The sequence below is a fragment of the Portunus trituberculatus genome, chromosome 46 (assembly GCF_017591435.1).
Source record: "Portunus trituberculatus isolate SZX2019 chromosome 46, ASM1759143v1, whole genome shotgun sequence".
NCBI classification, from domain to species: domain Eukaryota; kingdom Metazoa; phylum Arthropoda; class Malacostraca; order Decapoda; family Portunidae; genus Portunus; species Portunus trituberculatus.
Window position 1 is genome coordinate 23,241,464 of NC_059300.1, and position 23,867 is coordinate 23,265,330.

Here is a 23,867-nt window from a genome sequence, read left to right on the forward strand (position 1 = left end):
TGCAATCTGGAGGGTCACGCTGTATGACAACTGCGGCGGCCGTGGCGGTGGTGGTGGTGGTGGTGGGCCAGGACGGCGGGGTTTTGGAAGCTGCTCCGTCAGGGCTAAGCTCCTCCCCTGCAACCTGACAGACAGACGAGAGCCCTCCGTCGGGTGTATGTGTGTGTGTGCGTGCGTGTTCATGGCAGCGTGTGGAATGAGACTTTCCCAGTGTTGCCTTGCTGTGGTGGTGACAGCGATGTGTTGTGGAAACTTTGGGGCAGGAAAAGTAGTGAGCTTTGGTTGCCTGTGGAACGTGAATGGTGTTGGACGTCCCGTGTGAGAGAGAACAACAGGGAAACGGGACTGAAAGTTTGTTGACAGAAAAGCTGTGCGTGTAAAGTGCCCTATTTACGGAGCAGCGGTGGGGTCACTCATGCAGGTCGAGGACTCCCTGATATTTACAAGTCTAGGGTGAAATTCCCCTGCTGCCGTTACGCGGGAAAAAGTCGATGGAAAAAATGGTGGTGCTAATGGTCGTATAGTGCACATCATCCCTCCTGACAGCAGCCAGTCGTGCGTGTGGCGTGTGGACTGACAGACAGACGGAGTGGTCAGCCCTCGCACGGTGGTACTGGTGGGAGGACTATATTGAATGGCGTGCACTATCCCAGTAACGCGTCGCACTTAGAAAAAAAACATAAAAGAAAAGTATAAGAGAAAATGAAAGGAGCATGAGAGTTCATACCTGTCCACTTCCGTTTGCTGTATGAGAAGAAAATGAGAAACTTTTGAGACTAAGAGACGCCTTGGAAACTTATTTAGCTGAGTGTTAATTAGACAAGCGTGTAATGAATCACTCTGTGTCACACTGAGTGGGGTGAAGCAGTGCAGTGTGAAGACAGTGTGAGTGTGCGTAAGAGAAAGAAAGTAAAGGTGTGGTGGCATTTTTAAGTGTGTAGGTGTGGTTAGCGTGAGCAACAAACATCTGCTGCTGCAACCCGTATAGTGGCTCTGTGTGTGTGTGTGTGTGTGTGTGTGTGTGTGTGTGTGTGTGTGTGTGTGTGTGTGTGTGTGTGTGTGTGTGTGTGTGTGTATTCAGGGACATGCAGACAGTAATTGTTACCCCTCAGAAAAAGCGAAAGAAAACGTAATGAAGGAATGTGGAGGAAAATGGAGCAGAGATGTGAAGTGAGGAGGAGAGAGAGATAGGAGGGAGAGAGAGAGAGAGAGAGAGAGAGAGAGAGAGAGAGAGAGAGAGAGAGAGAGAGAGAGAGAGAGAAGGGTTCGTGTTACCTCCATCACGAGAATACCTGTACTAGAGAGAGAGAGAGAGAGAGAGAGAGAGAGAGAGAGAGAGAGAGAGAGAGAGAGAGAATCGCGGAGGAAGCCCTTGAGAAACTAAAAATTCTGCACTTTTAATGGTGTGTGTGTGTGTGTGTTTCACTGCTTGATCTGCTGCAGTCTCTGACAGTGTGTGTGTGTGTGTGTGTGTGTGTGTGTGTGTGTGTGTGTGTGTGTGTGTGTGTGTGTGTGTGTGTGTGTTTGCGCGCGCATTTGCGTGATTGCATGTGTGTATGATTGATTTTTTTTATTAGGTTCAGAACGATCTTTGTCTTGTGTCATTGTTCGGGATTAGGATTAGACACAGAGAGAGAGAGAGAGAGAGAGAGAGAGAGAGAGAGAGTCGTGAGTCATCAACGGAAAGAGTATGTGCTGTAGCTTTGTATTTGGTGAAAGTTCTCGTTCGTTTCACACACACACACACACACACACACACACACACACACACACACACACACAGCTCTGAGCTCGTTCCGTAGGGTAACGTCTGGCTGTCTCGTCAGAGACTGCAGCAGATCAAACAGTGAACACACACACACACACACACACACAGCATTCATAACTAACACTCTTTCTTCTGCACCTTCCCACCACCACGACCACCACCACACACACACGTTACCCAGACGCCCACATTTACCTGAGCCACGTATGCAGAGGGCAGCAAGTCGGGTCAGGCCAAGGCAGGGTGGAGGGGCGTTGCGTGGGGTCAGGGACTGGTTTTTGCCTTGCCTTTAAATCGTGGAGTCCCTCAAGTGACCCACCAGCCAGCCAGCCTGCCTGCCTGTCTCCCTCCCGCCCCGTGTGGATTCTGAGCCAGAGAACTTAAAGTGTGAATTCCATAAATCTTGTCTGTCACTCGCTCATTGACTCGTGTGTGTGTGTGTGTGTGTGTGTGTGTGTGTGTGTGTGTGTGTGTGTGTGTGTGTGTGTGTGTGTGTGTATTGGGATGGTTGTAGAGTATATTATTGTGCTTGTCTCGTGTCAGTCTCTTTTATTATACATCACGAAGGTTATTTACTTGATAGTCAAAATTCATGCTTGTAAATTGACCAGTATCACCTTCCCGTCCAGCTCCGGCCAGTTCAGGTGTTAATCTTTGTATTTGCGAATCAGAATTTCCTCACTCCGTTTAGCAATCTGGTATTTTCGTAGTTTTTACTTGTGCCGTGTGTGTGTGTGTGTGTGTGTGTGTGTGTGTGTGTGTGTGTGTGTGTGTGTGTGTGTGTGTGTGTGTGTATTTTTTTTTAGATATTGTTGCCTTTTTCGTACACTTTCGTGCCTGTGAATATAGCGAGCGTTTCAGTGATCTTTTAACGTTTCCAGGAGTGAATTACACGCCATTCCTTCACCGATCAGAGAAGGTAAAAGTTAATATTTGTGGCTGCCTTTGAACGGTCATTGATCGCCACTTGCCCAGGCGAGGAAGGTGGGAGTGCACTGGCGGCGAGGACTGAAGGGCCGCTAGCCACCATTCGGTGTGCGGGAAGCGGCCCTTGTTGTTAACTTGAGTACAGTATGTGAGGCCGCGAGTCTCTGTGGTGACGAACGATGGCTCACTGTGCGGAGGACATACGGAACAATAATGTGTTGGTGGAGCGAGAGGTTATCGCACCAGCGGCCGCCCCTGCAATCAGTACTGGCGAGGTGTCCACCTCTCTGGGGGCGCCAGTCGTCAATCTCCCTGGTCCCACTGTCCTGGCTCAACTCATGGCCAGAAACCTGGATAACTTGGCTGATGATACGGCACCCAACAGCCTGGGAAGCATCACTGTGAACGATGAGTACTTGGAGGACCCGCTGCCGGACCTCACCTTGGAAAATCTACGGCTGCCAGAAGAGTATGGTGATCCGTCTCTCGGGTATGAGTTTGTCAACACCACGGATTGGTGCAACTCCGGGTTGGACAACTCTCATGCGCTTCTGCAGCAGCTGCAGGGCCTGGGCGTGCGTGTGAACGAAGACTACCTCACACTGGACTTGGAACTGTCTGCCTCCCGCAGCGCCAGCGTCAGCAGCGTATCAGAAGATGAGTGCAGCATTTCAGACGAGCAGGATGTGCAGAACACGATACTTGGTGCGGCGCAAGACAAAACTCGAAGAGCTCATTCCAGTGGCAGCCAGAAGGACGCCGCTGGCACGGAGTTGTTTTCGCGGTTGTCTGAAAATCAGGAAAACGAAGTGTTCTTAGAGGACCACGAAGTGGCGGAGGCTGAGATCCTTCCCTCAGGTGGCGTCAAAGTAACCTATGAGAACTATAGGAAGGAATACCGCCCCAAGATCAGCCCACATCACAATTACATCAAATTTTTGGAAACAGTGTCCAGCGGTGCGTCCACAGAAGAGCCATTAAGCATAGGTCACGAGGGTGAGGGAGCTGCTGTCCCCTCAGCCCCCACCTCACCCTGGAGGATCGTTACCGACGGATCCTTCAGGCTCTTCAACGGGGAGCGAGGCTCTCCGACGTGAAGATGCGAAGTTTGTCCGCCAAATACGCCAGGAAGCTGCGGAGACTTTTAGGTGAGAAATTCTCTGTATCTTCTGCCCTGTAAATGGTAATCAGGGACGTAATTTCGCCAGTTTTATTTATTTATTTATTTTTTTTTTTTTTTTTGTGGGGGGTGGCACAGGTGGTGGTAGAGGGCACGATTGTGGATTCGTTAGTAGGAGTGAGGGGTGCAAAGTAAACATTAGCAGGTCTGGTCGTAAATGACGCTTCTTTGATGTCCAGCGGTGCCTGCTGTTTTTCAGTTTTCTCATGACTGTGCAGCTCGATAAGAAATAATTAACTTAATATGCAGTCATCTTTAGTATAGCTAGACTTGATCTAGAGTCTCACGCACTCGTCTGGGTCACTCAGTGTTGTGACTCCCTCTATATTACAGTCCTATAAAAAAAAAAAAGGAAGAAATGATTGCCAATATTCTTTATCCTGTGATGTCCCACAGAGCAGAAATAGAAAAGTATTTCTGTAGTACAGACTGAGTGGATCCGATTCAAGTTCACACTCGTGACAAGGGACAGTGCGCGGCGAGCATGCTTAGGATGCTGCAAGGTGGTTTATGCGTCGGGCTGGTGTTCCTCCGTTCCTCCTATTCTTCGGTGATCAACATGTTGCATCTTTACTTATTTGTTTAAACATTCGTATATGAAGCTTTTTCATTTTTATCTTATATTTTATACCTAAAACTGTGACAATATTAATCCTATGGAATCTTAATTTGGCAAGCAGATTGAATTAGTAAAAGGGCAAATAACAAACATATAGAAAGATAACAGTGATTATAACCTTAGCTCCCGGGAAACACGCCCTTATAACGGTAACGATCATATTAACACACACACACACACACACACACACCACAGTAATGGAAAGTACGACTACATCGCTTAAGTTGAAACACCACCACGGACACGAGACAGAGAAGGGCCTGAGGGACAGCAATGCGGTGAACATTGTTCATGGTCAGCAAATGAGAGGGATTTATTACGTGACAAGCTGTCGAGTAAACACGATTTCAATGCTTGTAGGATCAGGAACATGCAAAGGCGTGGTCACAGGGTACCACCTCTTAACATAGATGCTTGTGTAGCTGTCCAGGCATTATTATGCTCTCCGTAGCAGCTTTCTTCACAGATCCGCTGGTTCGTTGAACTTTTTTTACCGATGCGTTAAGTCGGCCAAACCAGCGTACAGCTGTGGCGTGGGCTTCTCTTCGTATTAGGCAGCGCGCCATGACAGAAGCTGCCAGCAAAACAAAGAAATGAAGACGTTTCATTTCTTGTTTTAGCATGTTTTGTCAGCTGGAGGCGGCCCACGCCTATGGCCTCGCACCTAATGTGTTAGTCACGTCTTGTATTGTTGCTCTATCATCAAGGTGCTGTGCGTGACATGTGACTCGCAGGCATGTGTAAGGAAATATATTATGAAGTGTTAACAACAAAGAAAAGAACACACACACACACACACACACACACACGCTCGGTAGCTCAGTGGTTAGAGCGCTGGCTTCACAAGCCAGAGGACCGGGGTTCGATTCTCCGGCCGGGTGGAGATATTTGGGTGTGTGTCCTTTCACGTGTAGCCCCTGTTCACCTAGCAGTGAGTAGGTACGGGATGTAAATCGAGGAGTTGTGACCTTGTTGTCCCGGTGTGTGCCTGGTCTCAGGCCTATCCGAAGATCGGAAATAATGAGCTCTGAGCTCGTTCCGTAGGGTAACGTCTGGCTGTCTCGTCAGAGACTGCAGCAGATCAAACAGTGAAACACACATCGCGTAGTGTAGTGGTTAGCACGCTCGACTCACAATCAGGAGGGCCGGGTTCGAGTCCCGGCGCTGCGAGGCAAATGGGCAAGCCTCTTAATGTGTGGCCCCTGTTCACCTAGCAGTAAATAGGTACGGGATGTAACTCGAGGGGTTGTGGCCTCGCTTTCCCGGTGTGTGGAGTGTGTTGTGGTCTCAGTCTACCCGAAGATCGGTCTATGAGCTCTGAGCTCGCTCCGTAATGGGGAAGACTGGCTGGGTGACCAGCAGAAGACTGTGGTGAATTACACACACGAGTATTGTGAGAGCAACAGTTCAGCAATTTTCTATAAATGTGAATATCTCTCTCTCTCTCTCTCTCTCTCTCTCTCTCTCTCTCTCTCTCTCTCTCTCTCTCTCTCTCTCTCTCTCTCTCTCTCTCTCTCTCTCTCTCTCTCTCTCTCTCTCTCTCTCTCTCTCTCTCTCTCTCTCTCAGATTAGGAGAGCATACCCGTTAAAAGCATGAAGTTTACTATAGTGGTGTTTCTGATCCTTACGGCAACGGCTCGCTTGGAGAGACTCCCAATCCCTCCTTTTCATTTTTATCTTATATTACAAGACGTGATTGATGGATGTGGAATGATGTTTCTAAGTAATGCCATTATTATTATTATTATTATTATTATTATTATTAGTAGTAGTAGTAGTAGTAGTAGTAGTAGTAGTTGTAGTTGTTGTTGTTGTTGTAATCATAATAATTTTACTTTCACCCAGATACATGACAGAACAAAAAATAATGAAAGATGATGAATATCAATAGTATATTCATGAAGTGAGCAAAATAAATCAAGCTAGTATAGACTGTAGGATGAAGAGCAGACTACAAAAGCTGCTATCATTACTGTGTAGCTCCAACTGACACCTGCAGGTAGTGAGTGCAGAGTGGATACAGAGTGTGTTCTATGATAGCCGTGGCAGGTGAATATTGAGTGATCAGAGAATATAGTAAAATGTTTCTTTGGTGTGGGTCATTGAAGGAGTCAGGAATGGATTTCATGAAGCTTGTTCCAAGGATTGTAATCATAATACTGACAGATAGATAGATTGATTGCTTAGGGTCAGTTAATGGAGGAAGTGAGGTCTTTAATAGATATTTTGACTCCTGTAGTTTCTTTTTAGCTAGGTATACTATAAGTGCCTTGTATATATTTACATGAAGGTTTTGAAAGACTATACTTACAGTGAAAAGTGTCCTTGAATATCCAGTAAAGCCTTTTAGAGCTTGTAGTTTTAATTTTTCATGTGTAAGTTGTCTAAGGTCACAAAAATGAAATCATATGTAAATTTTAGCATTGTTATTTTTTGTTGACCTTTACTGTTGTAAAAGACTGTTTGTATGGAGAGAAGAGGCACTTAATTTTTTCTTTTCTTGTCTACTAAATATTTAAAGTACTATATAGTATATAAATAAATTGCAAAAAACTTAGTACAGGTTATTAGAAAAATTGTCTTGCAGTGAAAAGGTTAATTAACTGAAGGAAGTTTAGGCTGTAATTGTGTTTATGTATTTATTGTGTGTAGAGGTGATGAGTGAAGGGACTCTAGTGTTTTAGTGTCCACCTGCAGTGCTGAAAGGAGTCCTGTGTTTCAGCCGAGGAGGTGACCTATGATGCAGTGACCCCGGACAGTGGGGTGCATGAGAACTTCAATGCCCTGTCCCCCGATGAACAGGAGAAGCTGCGTGAGGAATGGAAGGCAGAGCTGGCCAAGGTATGGACTGGTGGTGCTCTGTTCGCTGCCTTGTTACAGTGTGGCCTTGGGTCACCTTGTTCTTGTTAATTCTCTCTCTCTCTCTCTCTCTCTCTCTCTCTCTCTCTCTCTCTCTCTCTCTCTCTCTCTCTCTCTCTCTCTCTCTCTCTCTCTCTCTCTCTCTCTCTCTCTCTCTCTCTCTCTCTCTCTCTCTCTCTCTCTCTCTCTCTCTCCTGAAACTACCGTCCTATAGCTTTAATCTCTTGCTTGTCTAAAGGTTTTGAATCTATCTTCAAAAGGAAAATTCTCAAACATCTGTCACTTCACAATCTCCTATCTGATCGCCAGTATGGCTTCTGTCAATGCCGCTCTTTATACTTGCTTTCCATACTGAGTCTCAGTCATCCTTTTAGAGATTTTGGTGAAATTTTTGCTGTTATACATATCAAAAGCTTTTGATAGTCTGGCATAAAGCTTTGATTTCAAAATTGCCCTCATACAGTTTCTATCCTTCTCTCTGCAACTTTATCTCAAGTTCCCTCTCTGACCGTTCTATTGCAGCTGTGGTAGATGGCCACTGTTTTTCTCCTAAATCTGTTAATAGTGGTGTTCCTCAGGGTTCTGTCCTGTCACACTCTCCTCCTATTGTTCATTAATGATCTTCTTAACCAAACTTCTTGCCCTATCCACTCCTACACTGATGATACCACCCTACATCTCTCTGTGTCATTTCAAAGACAACCAACTTTTCAGAATGTCAATGGATCACGCAGGGACGCCATGGAACACCTGACTTCTGATCTTTCTAAGATTTCTGATTGGGGCAGAAAAAAACTTTTATTGTTCAATGCCTCAAAAACTCAATTCCTCTATCTTTTAACTCAACACAACCTTCCAGACAACTATCCCCTCTTTTCATTGACACTCAACTGCCCCCATCTACACTGAATATCCTCGATCTGTCCTTTATTCATGATCTAAACTGGAAACTTCACATCTCCTTTCTTGCTAAAACAGCTTCTATGAAGTTAGGCGTTCTGAGGCATCTCTGCCAGTTTTTTCCGTCCCTCCAACTGTTAACTTTGTACAGGGGCCGTATCTGCCTCTGTATGGAGTACTCTTTGCATGTTTGGGGATTCCACTCCCAGAGTTTTATTAGATAGGGTGAAATCAAAAGCTACTCATATCATAAACTCTCCTCTTCTGACTGACTGTCTTCAGCCTCTTTCTCACTGCCGTAATGTTGCATCCTGTGCTATCTTTCATCACTATTTCATGCTATCTGCTATTCTGATCTTCTAACTGCATGCCTCCCCTCCTCCTGCAGCTTTCCTCCACAAGGCTTTCTTCTTCCTCTCACCCTTACTCTGTCCAACTTTCTAATGCAAGAGTTAACCAGTACTCTCAATCATTCTTACCTTTCTCTGGTAAACTCTGGAACTCCCTGCCTGCTTTTGTGTTTCCATCTTCCTACAATGTGACTTCTTTTAAGAGGGAAGCTTCAAGACATTTGTCCGAGACTTCTGGCTAACTCTATCACTCTATGGGAAATGGCAATCAAGTGGGCCTTTTTTATATTTTTTGTTGCCGTTGGCAAGCTTCCCCTCTTACATAAGAAAAAAAAAAAGAAAATGTTTGCATGTCCTTAGATAAAAAAAAGTTCTTTAACAGTTGATGACAAAGAGTATAGTTTGGTGATCAACATTTTGATGGTGTCATTGCTTGTGCTCTGACAGAAACTGGAGAACCTTTCATGCTAGGTGTGTAGTAGGAAGAGTGTATGAGATGTATTTGTATGTATTCTTCTCAAAAATAACCTATAGATTACTGTATGATAAAGTTTTATGAATTATTATTGTTGTCTTGTCCTTGTTAGATAGTTGAATATTGTAGGGTTTTGTCATGAACCATTGATCAATCTTGACAACTGGTGATCTTAGTAGGCAAAGTTAGATTGAGAGAAAATGAAGATAGATCATTGTGCACATAAATAACTTGTGTCATGAATGTTAGTTGTGACCTGCTCATTAATTATTCTTTGTGGACACACACACACACACACACACACACACACACACACACACACACACACACACACACACACACACACACACACACACACACACACACACACACACACAGCCCAGTAGCTCAGTGGTTAGAGCGCTGGCTTCACAAGCCAGATGACCGGGGTTCGAATCCCCGGCCGGGTGGAGATATTTGGGTGTGTCTCCTTTCACGTGTAGCCCCTGTTCACCTAGCAGTGAGTAGGTATGGGATGTAAATCGAGGAGTTGTGACCTTGTTGTTCCGGTGTGTGGTGTGTGCCTGGTCTCAGGCCTATCCGAAGATCGGAAACAATGAGCTCTGAGCTCGTTCCGTAGGGTAAACGTCTGGCTGTCTCGTCAGAGACTGCAGCAGATCAAACAGTGAATTACACACACTTACTCACAATTGAAAAGTCCCGGGTTTGAGTTTCGGGAGTTGTGAGGCAAATGGGCAAGCCTCTTAATGTGTAGCCCCTGTTCACCCAGCGGCAATGTAACTCAAGGGGTTGTTTCCTGAGCTGGGTGACCAGCAGATGACCGTGGTGGTGAATTACACACACACACACACACACACACACACACACACACACACACACACACACACACACACACACACACACACACACACACACACACACACACACACACACACACACACACACACACACACACACACACACACACACACACACACACACACATGGTGAAGAATAGATGGACAGACTTCTTGGAGAAAAATGACATACTTTGTGAGTGTCAATTTGGTTTTAGAAAAGGGCGTTCATGCACAACAAACCTGATATGTTACTATTCGAGGGTGATAGATGTAATACAGGAAAGAGATGGTTGGGCTGATGGAATATATCTGGATTTAAAAAAGGCCTTTGATAAGGTACCACACCGGAGACTGATCTGGAAACTTGAAATGGTAGGAGGAGTGCATGGCAGTTTACTAAAATGGATGGAAGACTTTTGGTAGGAAGAGAAATGAGAACAATAATTAAGGACAGACCATCAGAATGGGGCTTGGTGGAGAGTGGAGTTCCACAGGGATCAGTGTTGGCACCAGTAATGTTCGCGGTCTACATAAATGACATGGTGGATGGGGTGTCCAGTTATGTGAGCCTATTTGCAGACGATGCAAAATTGTTAAGAAAAGTGAGATGTGACAAAGATTGCGAACTACTCCAGGAAGACTTGGACAGAATATGGAAATGGAGCTGTACATGGCAAATGGAGTTCAACACGACAAAATGCAAGAAATTAGAGTTTGGCAAGAGTGAAAGAAGAATCAGGAGTATGTACAAGATAGGAAATGAAGACATAAAACCAGTCATGAAGAAAAAGACCTTGGGGTGACAATTACCAATGACCTATCGCCAGAGAGACATATAAACAAAATAATTGGAGAAGTATTGAACTTATTGAGGAACATAAGAGTGGCGTCAGATATTTAGATGAAGAAATGATGAAGAAAATAATTACTGCAATGATAAGACCAAGGCTTGAATATGCAACAATACAGTGGGCTCCGAACTTAAAGAAACACATAAGGAAACTAGAGAAAGTACAGAGGGCTGCAACAAAATGGTGCCTGACTTAAGAGATTTGACTTATGAAGACAGACTGAACAGAATGCAACTTCCGACCCTGGAAAACAGAAGAGAAAGGGGAGACCTGATAGCAATATACAGAGTGATGATTGGCATGGAAAAATGGATAGGGAAGATCTGTGTATGTGGAATGAAAGAATGTCGAGAGGGCATGGGAAAAACTAAAATGGCCACTTATAGGAGAGATGTGAAAAATATAGCTTCCTCATAGAAGGGTGGAAGCATGGAATAGTTTAGACGTGGAAGTGGTCAACGCAAGGAATATTCATGATTTTAAGAAAAGCTGGACATTAGTAGATATGGAGACGGGACAACACGAGCATAGCTCTTTCCGTATGTTACAATTAGGTAAATACAATTAGGTAAATACACACACACACACACACACACACACACACACACACACACACACACACACACACACACACACACACACACACACACACACACACACACACACACACACACACAAACATAAAATGTTGACTAATATTAGAGTGGCATTTCAATTCATGGACAGAGATATGATGAAAAAAATTATCACAAGCATGATACACTCTAAGCTGGAATATGCAGCAGTGGTGTGGTCACTGAGCTCTAAAAGACACATAAGAAGATTAGAATGGATCCAGGAGATAGCTACAAAGATGGTGCCTAAACTAAAGGACCTAACATATAAAGAAAGGCTGAAGGAAATGGGACTGCCAACCTTATAAGATAGAAGAGAATGAGGAGACCTAATAAGAATACATAAAATAGTAAATGGCATTGAAAAAATAGACTAGGAAGATCTGGTGCTGGTCACAGAAGAAGCTAGAAGTACAAGAGGACATGTAAAGATTTTTTTTTTACTTTGTTCTATAGCACCTGTAGGCATACTTGAAGAGTATATGTGGGAAGCGCTGTTCAGCCTCCGCCCATTAGTAGTGCAGGCAATTTTATTTTTAGTGGTATCCATAGTAGGGCCCATATCACCACTCAAGTGCATCTTTTGTGTAACCATCAAGAACCTGGGTATCATGGTGACATGTAGGTAACTTTAAACCACTCAACAAATGGCAAAGCTTCAAAGCGGTATGTGGTGTGATTTGAACATACATGTGGACATCTGCCCGATCTCACGCTCACCACCTTATCCAGTATGCCACGCCAGTCTGTGAAGAATATTGGAAAATACAGTTTTTCACATAGAATGGTGGAAAAGTGGAATGCATTGAATGATGAAGTTGTTACAACACATAATATGCATAACTTTAAAGAAAAATTGGATAAATGGAGACATGGAGACAGGAGACTATGAGCCCTGCTTGAACCCTGTACAATACAACTAGGTAAATACACACACACACACACACACACACACACACACACACACACACACACACACACACACACACACACACACACACACACACACACACACACACACACACACACACACACACACACACACACACACACACACACACACACACACACACACACACACACACACACACACACACACAGGATAAAGCATGGAAGAAACTTTTAAAGCAGGGAAATGACTATAATAGTCGGCAGTACAAAGATACTAGAAATGAATATATTAGAGTAAGGAGAGAGGAAGAAAGAAAGTTTGAGAAAGATGTAGTGGATAAAAGCAAGGATGAACCCAAACTTTTCTACAAGTTTATAAATGGCAAAACAAAGAATAAGGAAACAATTGAAAAATAATTAATGAAGGAAAGACATACCAAACAGAGAAAGAAACGTGTGAAATAATGAATGAAAGCTTCAAAACGGTATTCACTGAAGATGATGATTTCACAGAACCTAATAGGACATTGGATTGCCAAGGATTACAGGAGATTGCAGTGCACAAAGAGGATATTGGAAGATTACTGGACAAGTTGGAAGTCAGAAAAGCAATGGGGCCAGATGGTGTATCAGGCTGGGTGTTAAAAGAATGTAAAGAGCAAGTACTGGAGCCAATTTGGGAAATAATTAAAAGTTCAATAAATGAAGGAAAGTTCCACGAGTGGAAGAGAGCCAATGTAATACCGATATTTAAAGGAGGAAAGGCAACTGAACCACTAAACTACAGACCAGTGTCACTTACAAGTGTCAATAATTATCAAAGAAAAGTGGGTTAAATTTCTAGAAGAGGAGCAAGTCATATCGAACAGACAATTTGGGTTCAGGACAGGGAGGTCATGTGTATCAAACTTATTAAGCTTCTACTCCAGAGTTATTGCAGGACTTGAAAACAGAGATGGATGGGTAGACACAGTATACCTGGACATTAAAAAGGCATTTGATAAAGTCCCTCACGGAAGACTTCTTTGGAAACTAGAGAACATAGGAGGACTGCGTGGAACCTTGCTCGAATGGACAAGAGATTATTTGAAGGATAGGAAATGAGAACTGTGATCAGAGATACATACTCATCTTGGAGTAAAGTAACTAGTGGAGTGCCACAAGGGTCAGTGTTAGCCCCCATTATGTTTCAAGTTTATGTAAATGACATTCACATTGGGATAAACAGCTATATGAATTTATTCGCTGATGATGCAAAGTTGCTAAAAGTTATCAAAACCAGAGAGGACTGTCTACTGTTACAGGAAGATTTAAACAAGATCTATGAATGGAGCAAGAAGTGGAAATTGGAGTTTAATGCCAAGAAATGTCACATAATGGAACTAGGAAAGAGTAAGAGAAGACCAGTATGGAACTATTTGATGGGACGAGCAAATAACGAAGACTAAAGAGGAAAAAGATCTTGGAGTGATCATACAAGAAAATCTGAGCCCTGATAAACACATAAACAAGATATTTGGACTATCATATAAGATGTTGACTAATATAAGAGTGGCATTTCATTACATGGATAAAGATATGATGAAAAAAATCATCACAAGCATGATATGCCCAAGGCTGGAATATGCAGCAGTGGTATGGTCTCCGAGCTCTAAAAAAGATATAAGAAAACTGGAAAGGATACAGAAGATTGCTACAAAGATGGTGCCGGAATTAAAGGACCTCACATATGAAGAACGACTGAAGGAAATGGGACTGCCAACCTTACAAGATAGAAGAGAACGTGGGGACCTAATAACAATGTATAAGATAGTAAATGATATTGAAAAATAGACAAAGAAGACCTGGTGCTGTTGGCGGAAGGCGATGGAAGGACAAGAGGACATGAAAAGAAGATTAGGATGAGGCAGTGTGTGAAGGATGTTGGAAAATACACACAGAATGGTGGAAAAATGGAATGCATTGGATAAGGAAATTGTCGCAGCACATAGTGTGCATAACTTTAAAGAAAAACTAGATAAATGGAGATATGGAGACGGGACACTATGAGCCCTGCTTGAACCCTGTACAATACAACTAGGTAAATACACACACACACACACACACACACACACACACACACACACACACACACACACACACACACACACACACACACACACACACACACACACACACACACACACACACACACACACACACACACCTCAGACAAAGATGTACAGGAATAGAATAAATAGTTTCCATAATGATCTTACTGAAATTGCAATATGCTAATGTTATGTACTCTCTGCACTCCCATCACAAGAACAGAGGGAATAACTGATAAGATGGCCATAGAATTTGATGAAACACTAAAAAGACATGGAAATATTAGTACTTGTAGTGTAGTTGAAAAAAGAATGATTATGTATAAGCTAATGATGGGCTGGTGAAAATAGATTTATTATTGACACAATAAGAAGGTATATATTTGAGAGGACACAAAAAAATATAGAAAAGGGAAGGACATTTAAGTTATGAAATATAGATGCCTGGGATAGACTATGAGAATAAGTGGTATAGGTGGTAAATGTACAGCAGCTAAAGGAGGAGCTGGACTGATGGATTCAGAAGCAGGATATGCAAGTGTACCTTATGTATTATGGACACACATTTGTACTCGTGTCTATTTATGTAGTTGTTTGATGTATGCTAGTGTATGTTGTGCATTAATTAATATAATGACAACAACTGTCCCTGGTTCCAGACAGAGGAGGAGATTCAGACCCTCCGGCAGGTGCTGGGAGCCAAGGTGAAGACGGCCCAGGATCTGAAGCGCCGCCTTGGCATCACCGTCTGGCGCGAGTTTACAGAGGACTTCAATAATTCCATGAAGACTGTCCGCGAGTCCCAACCGTAAGTTCAGATTTTATTCCAAGCAGTTGATGAAGGGATTCTCTTGCTTTCATAAACTTTGTAGTGCTTGGGATTTTGATAGCAAAACATTTAGTTAGTGTATTGAATAGTGTACTTGATAGCAAGAAGTTGTCATAGCATGCAAAAAAAAATGCAACAAATTTTCTTCTCGAATCAAAGATAATAAATAGAAATCATAGAAATGTTAGCACATTACACATCTTTGATCCCATTAACAAAGACAATCTTAAAGTGAAATAGTAGAAATGATTATGAAAAAATTCTATTCTTTCAACACGAATATGATAGGTAGAAAAAAAATGAACATATTGACACATTACAACTCACCCTCACTGAAGTGATAAAGTCTGGAGTGCAACAGTACTTTGCTAGCAACCGTGTGTTGGCTACCTGCTTTGTGTGACATGCTTACAAAGGGGTGTGGTGTAAGCCAGGGTAAGGCAGAAGGGGACGGAGAAATGTAGACATGATTATGCAGCTTTCTCTCTCTCTCTCTCTCTCTCTCTCTCTCTCTCTCTCTCTCTCTCTCTCTCTCTCTCTCTCTCTCTCTCTCTCTCTCTCTCTCTCTCTCTCTCTCTCTCTCTCTCTCTCTCTCTCTGTGCCCATTAAGCTTGTGACTGCAGTGGCCACTCTGCCAAATTCCACACCAGCTTTCACTGATTTTGATTTTTAATCTTGCCATTATATTTTCTGGCTGGTTGATTTTTTTTATGATTGACAATTTTTGGTGATATTGTATGTATCATTGCAATATGGTGCATATGTTCTGTGTTTTATGTGTAATGCTTGTTTTTCTTATTTTTAGCTCACAATATGTACAAAATTTACCTGTGTGAGTATAATGTCCAGATTCAGGCAAAGCACTTTTTTGGCAAGCACTTGGTGAGGCTTCAGTAGGTGTAGGGGAGACAGGGAACTTCATTCGGTATGCTTGTCCCAGTCTTGTTATTGGCCTGATCAGTATATCCCCTGCCCACCTCCACCTTCTATCATACAGCTTTGCACCTGATAGTTTAGGTACCCTAGGCACTTTGCATCTCTACTGTCCCCACAGAAGTGTAGTCCCCCCCCCACAGGAGGGGGACAGGCAGCACAGGCATGAACTGTATAGAGTAGCATGATATTTGGCAAAAGTTGATTTTTATATTTTTTTATAATTTTAAATCAGTATTTTTTGTTACTTGGTTACATGTTTTCTTACATAATGGTTTGGCTTTTTAGGTAATTTTTTTTGTATTATGTTGTTTTGTATGATTATGTTGTACAGTTTGCATACAAGGAAACAGCAAGCACATGATTAGAAAGCAGTATTCATGTTGTGTCTCAAGATGAATGTTTTAAGGGTTTCACATCATCCAAAAACTCAAAAGTTTGGTGTTAAGTCCATAAGAGGAAAGGATCATGAGCTTGCAGTTATTCTTTCATTCATTGTTTTCTGGCTCTCTTTTGCCCCAGTATTTTTTCCCTCGCTCAGTTTTCATTTCTCCCCTTAAACTTGTAAATCCCAACCAACCTGAGCTCCTATCTTAGTGCACTTTTTTCCCCCTGTGGTTGCTTTGTGTGGTGTATGTGGTGGTGCTGCCGAACTGCTGTGCTGGTGTTGGGTGGCCAGGGTGCAGAAGGCCAATGAGGTCATCACAGAGATCCAGGAGGCAGTCTCCAGTGCACCACTGTAAGTAGCCCACATGCACACCCGCTCATCCTGCTGCCTTGCAGTGCACTCTTGAACACTCAGGCTGGTTGTACCCAGTTCTGGTTTGGAGTAAGGCTGGTTTTACCCAGTGTTAGCTTGGAGGATTGTTCCATCTGGCATGTTGAAGCTTACAGTTTTGGGAGTACAGTAACTGTTCCATTTATGATTACTGATTATTGCAGTCTAATGATTTTCACATAAAACAAAAATTATATGGGAGATACACTAAAGGCTTCTGACATTAATTTTTGGCAACGGTCCATGTTTGTCACATGATTCAGATTAACTCACAGCTTGACATACAACTGCTCATGAGAACCTCTTTCAGGTCACCTATGTGACTTTCGTGCTAATGCATACATCACTTCAACGTTGCATGATTAAAATCATTTTCACTTAAAATACTTTTGTTGTATCCGCTTAATGCTGTGTTCGATTGTTACTTCATGCTTCAAATATGCCATTGTACTTGACACATTTATGTCAGAGTTAAAGTTACTTTGATTTTATTGTCAGTATTAATTATTTGCAATTATAGAAGTAAGATGGAGGTGCTCCAGTTTCATATTATATGCATATTCCATTCAGGATAGTAATATTCATATTCACCTGTTTTGTGGATTGAAGAAATAAACTTAACATCCTGATACATGATACATTTGGGAATGTATTGCACATACAATATATTATGGACAAAGATTATTGTGAGGGAGTACAAATAAATTACTAACAATATTGGAAACCATTTACATTTTCTTGATAATTGAGATAACATCAAATGAAATATGCAAAAGCATTGTAAGCATAAGTGATACACATGTAGTAGTCACTATGCAATTATATGGTCAAAATTGATGAGTGCAAGTACCTGTCACTGTTTTTCATGAATGTGATCTGTTTAAGGCTTTGTGCATTGGACTGTTCAAAGATAGTATACACTAAATCATGACATGGAATGTTTTTGCCAGTGATTGATGATCGAAGCTTTTATTTTCCATGAAGTACATTTACATAATTGATTTTATTGAAAAAATTCAAATATATAAGTATGTCAGCATTGATTAAGTGATGAGTATGGCTTGCAATATCATATTGCTGCCTTTCATGCAATTTCATGCCAGCATTATGGGTGAATTCCTCCTCAGCAGTGTTCAGCTTCCTGGACAGCTTGTTATTTTCAATAGTGCAATGCTTCCCTGTCTTCTAGTAATTGATTGCAAGGCTTTATAGTTTGTATTCCTTCATTGTTTGTTTTTACTCTGAAGTTTATACTTTACAAAAATTCTTCTTTACCTTTCTTCAAGAGGTAAGTGACTTAGCATTGTGTGTCACCCTGTGTTCATGCCTTTTCTTAATCTTGAAAGATATATAAAATGATTTTGTACTAATGTTTGTAAGATTATGCATTGTTGAAAATTTTTTGGAGGATGGGGGTGTGATGGAGCTAAAAATTATATGGGTGATATTTTTTTTTTTTTTTTTTTTTTTTTTTTTTTTTAAGGAACTGAAATCTTGGATTTTGCAACAATTTTGAGGTGAAAATTGACTGCCTAGATTGGATATTGAGTGTATCCGTATTCTGAATGACAGATTAATAAATGCAGTGTTGTATGTGTGTTGTGTTTGAGGAATGACTGTGTGTGATGCCTGCAAAGCTTGGGTAGCATTGATGTGGGGTGATGCAAATCAGTGCCACAACCTGACTTGAGAAGGGCAACTGTTGAATGAGGTGCCATGATGTGATGTCCTTTTTGTTTTGTTCCTGCATATACTGTTTATGAGGGGAGTTGTTGTTGGTGTTGAGGGACACACTGGGGCATCAGAAAGCGGTTTTGTATGCATTGTTTACATGATAAAAAGTAGACTTTTAAGATGTACTCTTCAATTGTGTGAAATGTTGCTGCACATTCTAATTTTGTCATTTCATCTTCATGTGAATCTCACCATGAAAATGACTACCAAAAGAAGGGTAATACTGTAGTACATCATCAGCTGAATTTTGTAGTAGATATATGTATGGCATTAATTTGATACTTCATCTTTGTTTCACATGCTTTGTTCCATTCATTGGTCAGCTTCACTCCTCACTCTGAGAAGTATTGGTCTTAAGCGGCTGAAAAATTGTGTAATGCGTTGCATATGTGGTGCATTAATTTTTGCAAATCCTTTATTGAAAATCAAAGCTTCTCTCTCTCTCTCTCTCTCTCTCTCTCTCTCTCTCTCTCTCTCTCTCTCTCTCTCTCTCTCTCTCTCTCTCTCTCTCTCTCTCTCTCTCTCTCTCTCTCTCTCTCTCTCTCTCTCTCTCTCTCTCTCTCTCTCTCTCTCTCTCTCTCTGTCTGTGTGTGTGTGTGTGTGTCTCTTCCTCTTCAACACTGCTGAATAGTGGACATCACCTGCCAGTGACTTTCTTCACTTATTGAAACATCTTAAACACAATGTGTTGAGATTGACTTTAGATTCTATTCAGTGCTGAATGTTCTTTCTCTCTCACAACTACTTCTTTATTCACATATTTTTTGTTTTCTTTCACACTAACATTTTGAGTTTTATTATTTCAATATGTTTATTTTTTTTGTAGAAGACAACTTTTGATTACATAGATGTAATGAGTGAAGCTAAATTATCAAAAAGTATTGGTGACAAAAACACTATCTTTCATATAGTTTTGAAAGTTAATGCAGGAAAGATCTTCAATTTGGTATGAGCTCTCAAAGTGTATATTGATCAATCCCACAGATATAGGAGGATGTCTGGAGCTTTCTCGGAGCTAGGGGAGTCCATATCCCAGCAGCCTGTGTGAGTAGGGTGGTTCAGGGGTCTTGTGCACTGCTCCACACTAATATGCTGTTCCCACTTAACCTCGATTGTACAGCTTAGCTAAAATCACTGTTGTGCCACTCATTCTCCATTCTAGTGCAATGTATTGCTGCACAATGCAGGCCACTCACAGTGTACTCGTAAAAGAAAATTTATGGCGTGTAATGCAGTCATGCTAACACCTGTCACTGCTTTATTTTTTGCCCATTAACTTTAAGACATGTGCTCTACAGTCATGGAGCATGAATGAAAAGAAATATAAATGTTTCATGTGCATGTTGGTAGATTTGAAAGGCATACTAATTTCAGAGATGCCTTTTATAGAGAAAAATGTTGACATGATGAGTCATCACTTCAAGTATCTATGGAAGCTTGACATCTTTATTGTCTTGACTGTTATTCCAAATTGCCATTATCTTGATGTGTGTGGAAGTGTTGTGTACTTGAGGAAAGCTTTTCCATAGATAACACATTACATGCCTCTCCTCCATGTGTTGCACTGCATCTTTTGACCTTAACATTGTTTGTCTTCATTCTTTTTTCAGTTTGAGTCATTTCATAACATAGATTTGTTTGAAGTTTTTTTTTTTTATTCTTTAAGAGAAATTAGTAGAAATAATTGTTCTGTAAGCAGCAAGCAGTGTGTCTTGGGAATGGTGTGCTGTGTGTTTAACAATGTTGTGAAGTGAAGTAACTTTGCTGTTCTAGTTGATATATATGCCTTATATAGAAGAATCAAGCAATCAAATACTATATTGATATTTTTTATTGCATATCTTTTGCTGGTATCAAAGATCATGAAAACAAGCCAAAGATTAGATGAGGAAATTTTCATTAAATTGAGAATTGAAATACAAGAAAAAGTAAACAACATAAGAACGTTTGGCCCCAGTGAGACTTTTATGCAAACCCCAGAAAATATCCAGTCACAAAGAAAGCAGGAGGGCAAGGTAATGGGCGGCAGGAAATTTTAAGCAAAAGTGTAACAGAAGCAGAGAGAATGTGTGTTACTTGTTACCTGGGGTGTTTGTTCAAGGCTCCCCTCCACTGCGAGGCAGCGCTCAGCAGAGCCTCCCTCAAAAGCAACTAGCATCTATAATTGTCTTTGATTTCCATGCCGTTAAAATCATAAACTTCCTTGAACAAATATGTCTTCAATTTCTTTTTGAAGATATCGATCCTGGCACAACCTTTGATATCACTCAGCAGTTTATTGTAAATCCTTGGTGCGCATCTTGCAAATGTTTGACATCCCATGTCAAGGTGATATCTTGGCTCATGTAGTCTGTATGGGTCTGCATCGTGTCTCAGCTCCATCGTAGTGTCATGGTGGAATGTTTCCAGTAAGTTCCTCAAGTACTCAGGTTTTCCAGACTGTAATGCCTGATGAGTCATAACACTAATCTTGTACTCAATTCGTGCTTTAATTGGCAGCCAATGCAGATCTATCAATACAGGTGTTATCCTCTCACGAGGAGAGACGCCTGTAATCAGTCTGGCAGCTCTGTTCATGACAAGCTGTAAGTCTTTTAAGAGATACTTAGACAGTCCATAATACAGAGAATTGCAGTAATCCAGTTTGCTTATCACATGATTATGTATCATTGTGGATATGAAAAAAACAAGTTGTAAAGTTATTAAAGGATTGCTATATTGTTTTTATTGTTATTATTATTATTATTATTATTATTTTTTTTTTTTTTTTTTTTTTTTTTAGTAGTAGTAGTAGTAGTAGTAGTCAGAGGTGTGGAGTCGGATTTTCAAAAGTCCGACTTCGACTCTGACTCCGACTCCAGTAAATTTAAATGTTGCGACTCCGACTCTGACTCTGACTCAGAAAATTTGAAGGTTGCGACTCCGACTCCGACTCCGCTTTTATTTATTTATTTTTTTATTTTATTTTATTTTATTTATTTATTTATTTTTTTTTTTACAGTACAACGATATAGTCTTTTTTTTTTTTTTTTTTTTACATGAGGGATGGTGGCCAAGGGAAGAGATTAAACAAAAAACGCGCTAGTTGCCACACCCAAAAAAGACGAAAGTTAAGAGAATCAACACTTACATATTTTCGAGTCAATCCATAATAAAAGTGTACTTGACGATTATATAATTATCATAAATTAATAAAAATGATCTTTATATGTAGTGCTTGATTGGACACATCCTCCACAAAGTCAATTTCTCCCAATTTGTAGGAATCTCCATCAAGTGGAATCTTTACTCGAAAATTTATCACGTAAAGGAGTCGGAGTCGCTCATTTTTACCGACTCCGACTCCGACTCTGACTCAAATTCCGACTCCGACTCCGGCCAAAAGTAGCCGACTCCTCGACTCTGACTCTGACTCCACACCCCTGGTAGTAGTAGTAGTAGTAGTAGTAGTAGTAGTAGTAGTAGTAGAAGTAGAAGTAGCATTACTACTACTATTACTACTACTACTACTACTACTACTACTACTACTACTACTACTACTACTACCACTACTACCACCACCACCACCACCACCACCACCACCACCACCACCACCACCACCACCACCACCACCACCACCACCACCACCACCACTACTACTACTACTACTACTACTACTACTACTACTACTACTACTACTACTACTACTACTACTACTACTACTACTACTACTACTACTACTACTACTACTACTACTACTACTACTACTACTACTACTACTACTACTACTACTACTACTACTACTACTCTCTCTCTCTCTCTCTCTCTCTCTCTCTCTCTCTCTCTCTCTCTCTCTCTCTCTCTCTCTCTCTCTTATAAAGGATAGTAATCAGGGTAATAAGGGAAATCACCATTATGAAAGAGAGAGAGAGAGAGAGAGAGAGAGAGAGAGAGAGAGAGAGAGAGCAGTATGGGTTGGGTGACGAGTGACATCCAGGGGAGGGGAATGGCAGGAGTGGATGAGGGATGTTGATGAAGGTTGGACAGGAGGAAACGTGAGCCCTGTAATCATTAGCATCCTTGGCAGTGTTATTAGTAACTGTAGTGGTGCTTGTATTTGTTGAAGGTTCCTTGGTGCTTTGCTTTGAGTTTTATTATTTTGTGGTCAAGTTTTTGGATCTTTTCTTTATCTTCTTTTCTTTTCATTTATTTATTGATTTTTGTTTTGTGTTCCTTTTTTTTTCATTTGAGTCTTGTTATTTCCTTTCAGTGTGTTGTATTTATTTCTCTGTTTCTAATCTTCTTTTTCTACTATTCTTTTTCTTTTTTATTTCTTGCTTCATGTGCTATTTTTTTTCTTTTTTTCCATTTGCAGTCTTTCATGTTCCCTTTCATTGAGCCATATTTCTTTCCCTGGTCTTTTTTCTTCCCATATTTCCTTCGTTCCCCAATCATTTCAGCCCTTATGCTTCCTTTCATGGGCTGAGGTGAGGGTCAAGGTTCTGAATGGTGTTTTTTGGTACAAGTGACACTTACCTGCAGTGTACAGTTCAATGATATTTTCTTATTTTTCTTGAGCTTTTCCTTACACTAATTGTTTTCTATTGAGTTGGCGTTCAAAGTTGATTTTTTTTTCTTTTTTGTTGTTCTTGTTCTTGTTCATCATCCTCTTTTCTTTTTTTTTCTTCTTTTTCTTCCTCCATATTCTTGTGTTTTCTTGTATTTCATGCAAGTCTCTAAAATTAAAATTCAGAGAGAGAGAGAGAGAGAGAGAAACATGATATTGGATTTTCTTGCTTCTTTTCCCTTTTTCTTTTGCCTTTGTTTATTTTTTTCCTTTCTGAGCAACTTTTTTCTCATTTGCATCTTTCCCCTCGCACACAAATATAGCAAGGGTGTGTGTGTGTGTGTATTTACCTAATTGTGTGTGTGTGTGTGTGTGTGTGTGTGTGTGTGTGTGTGTGTGTGTGTGTGTGTGTGTGTGTTTGGAGAAGGAAAGACACACACACACACACACACACACACACACACACACACACACACACACACACAGCTACTCCATTACTCTCACTACAGCACTCTTAATTTGCTCTAACCCATCTGCTGGGAAATTACTGAGACACCTTTGTTAATTGAGGGATGGGTGGCTGAGTGGTACAGACTGGGGGAGGAAGCGAGAGGTGGGAAGAAAAAATAATTGGTGGGAAGATAGGGTTAGGGTTATGAGTAGGTGAGAGATGGAGAGGGGGAA

General features: G+C 41.3%; 1 protein-coding gene across 1 annotated transcript in view; it reads left to right on the forward strand.

Annotated features, from left to right (window-relative positions):
- The first annotated feature begins 2,676 nt into the window (after positions 1-2,676).
- The window catches only part of LOC123520192, a 111,031-nt gene continuing 89,840 nt past the window's right edge, over positions 2,677-23,867 (forward strand). The window contains 6 exon segments of the mRNA XM_045282228.1: positions 2,677-3,711; positions 3,714-3,843; positions 7,217-7,335; positions 15,023-15,171; positions 16,805-16,864; positions 19,622-19,681. Coding sequence (XP_045138163.1) covers positions 2,875-3,711; positions 3,714-3,843; positions 7,217-7,335; positions 15,023-15,171; positions 16,805-16,864; positions 19,622-19,681 — 1,355 coding nt within the window. The 5' untranslated portion in view covers positions 2,677-2,874.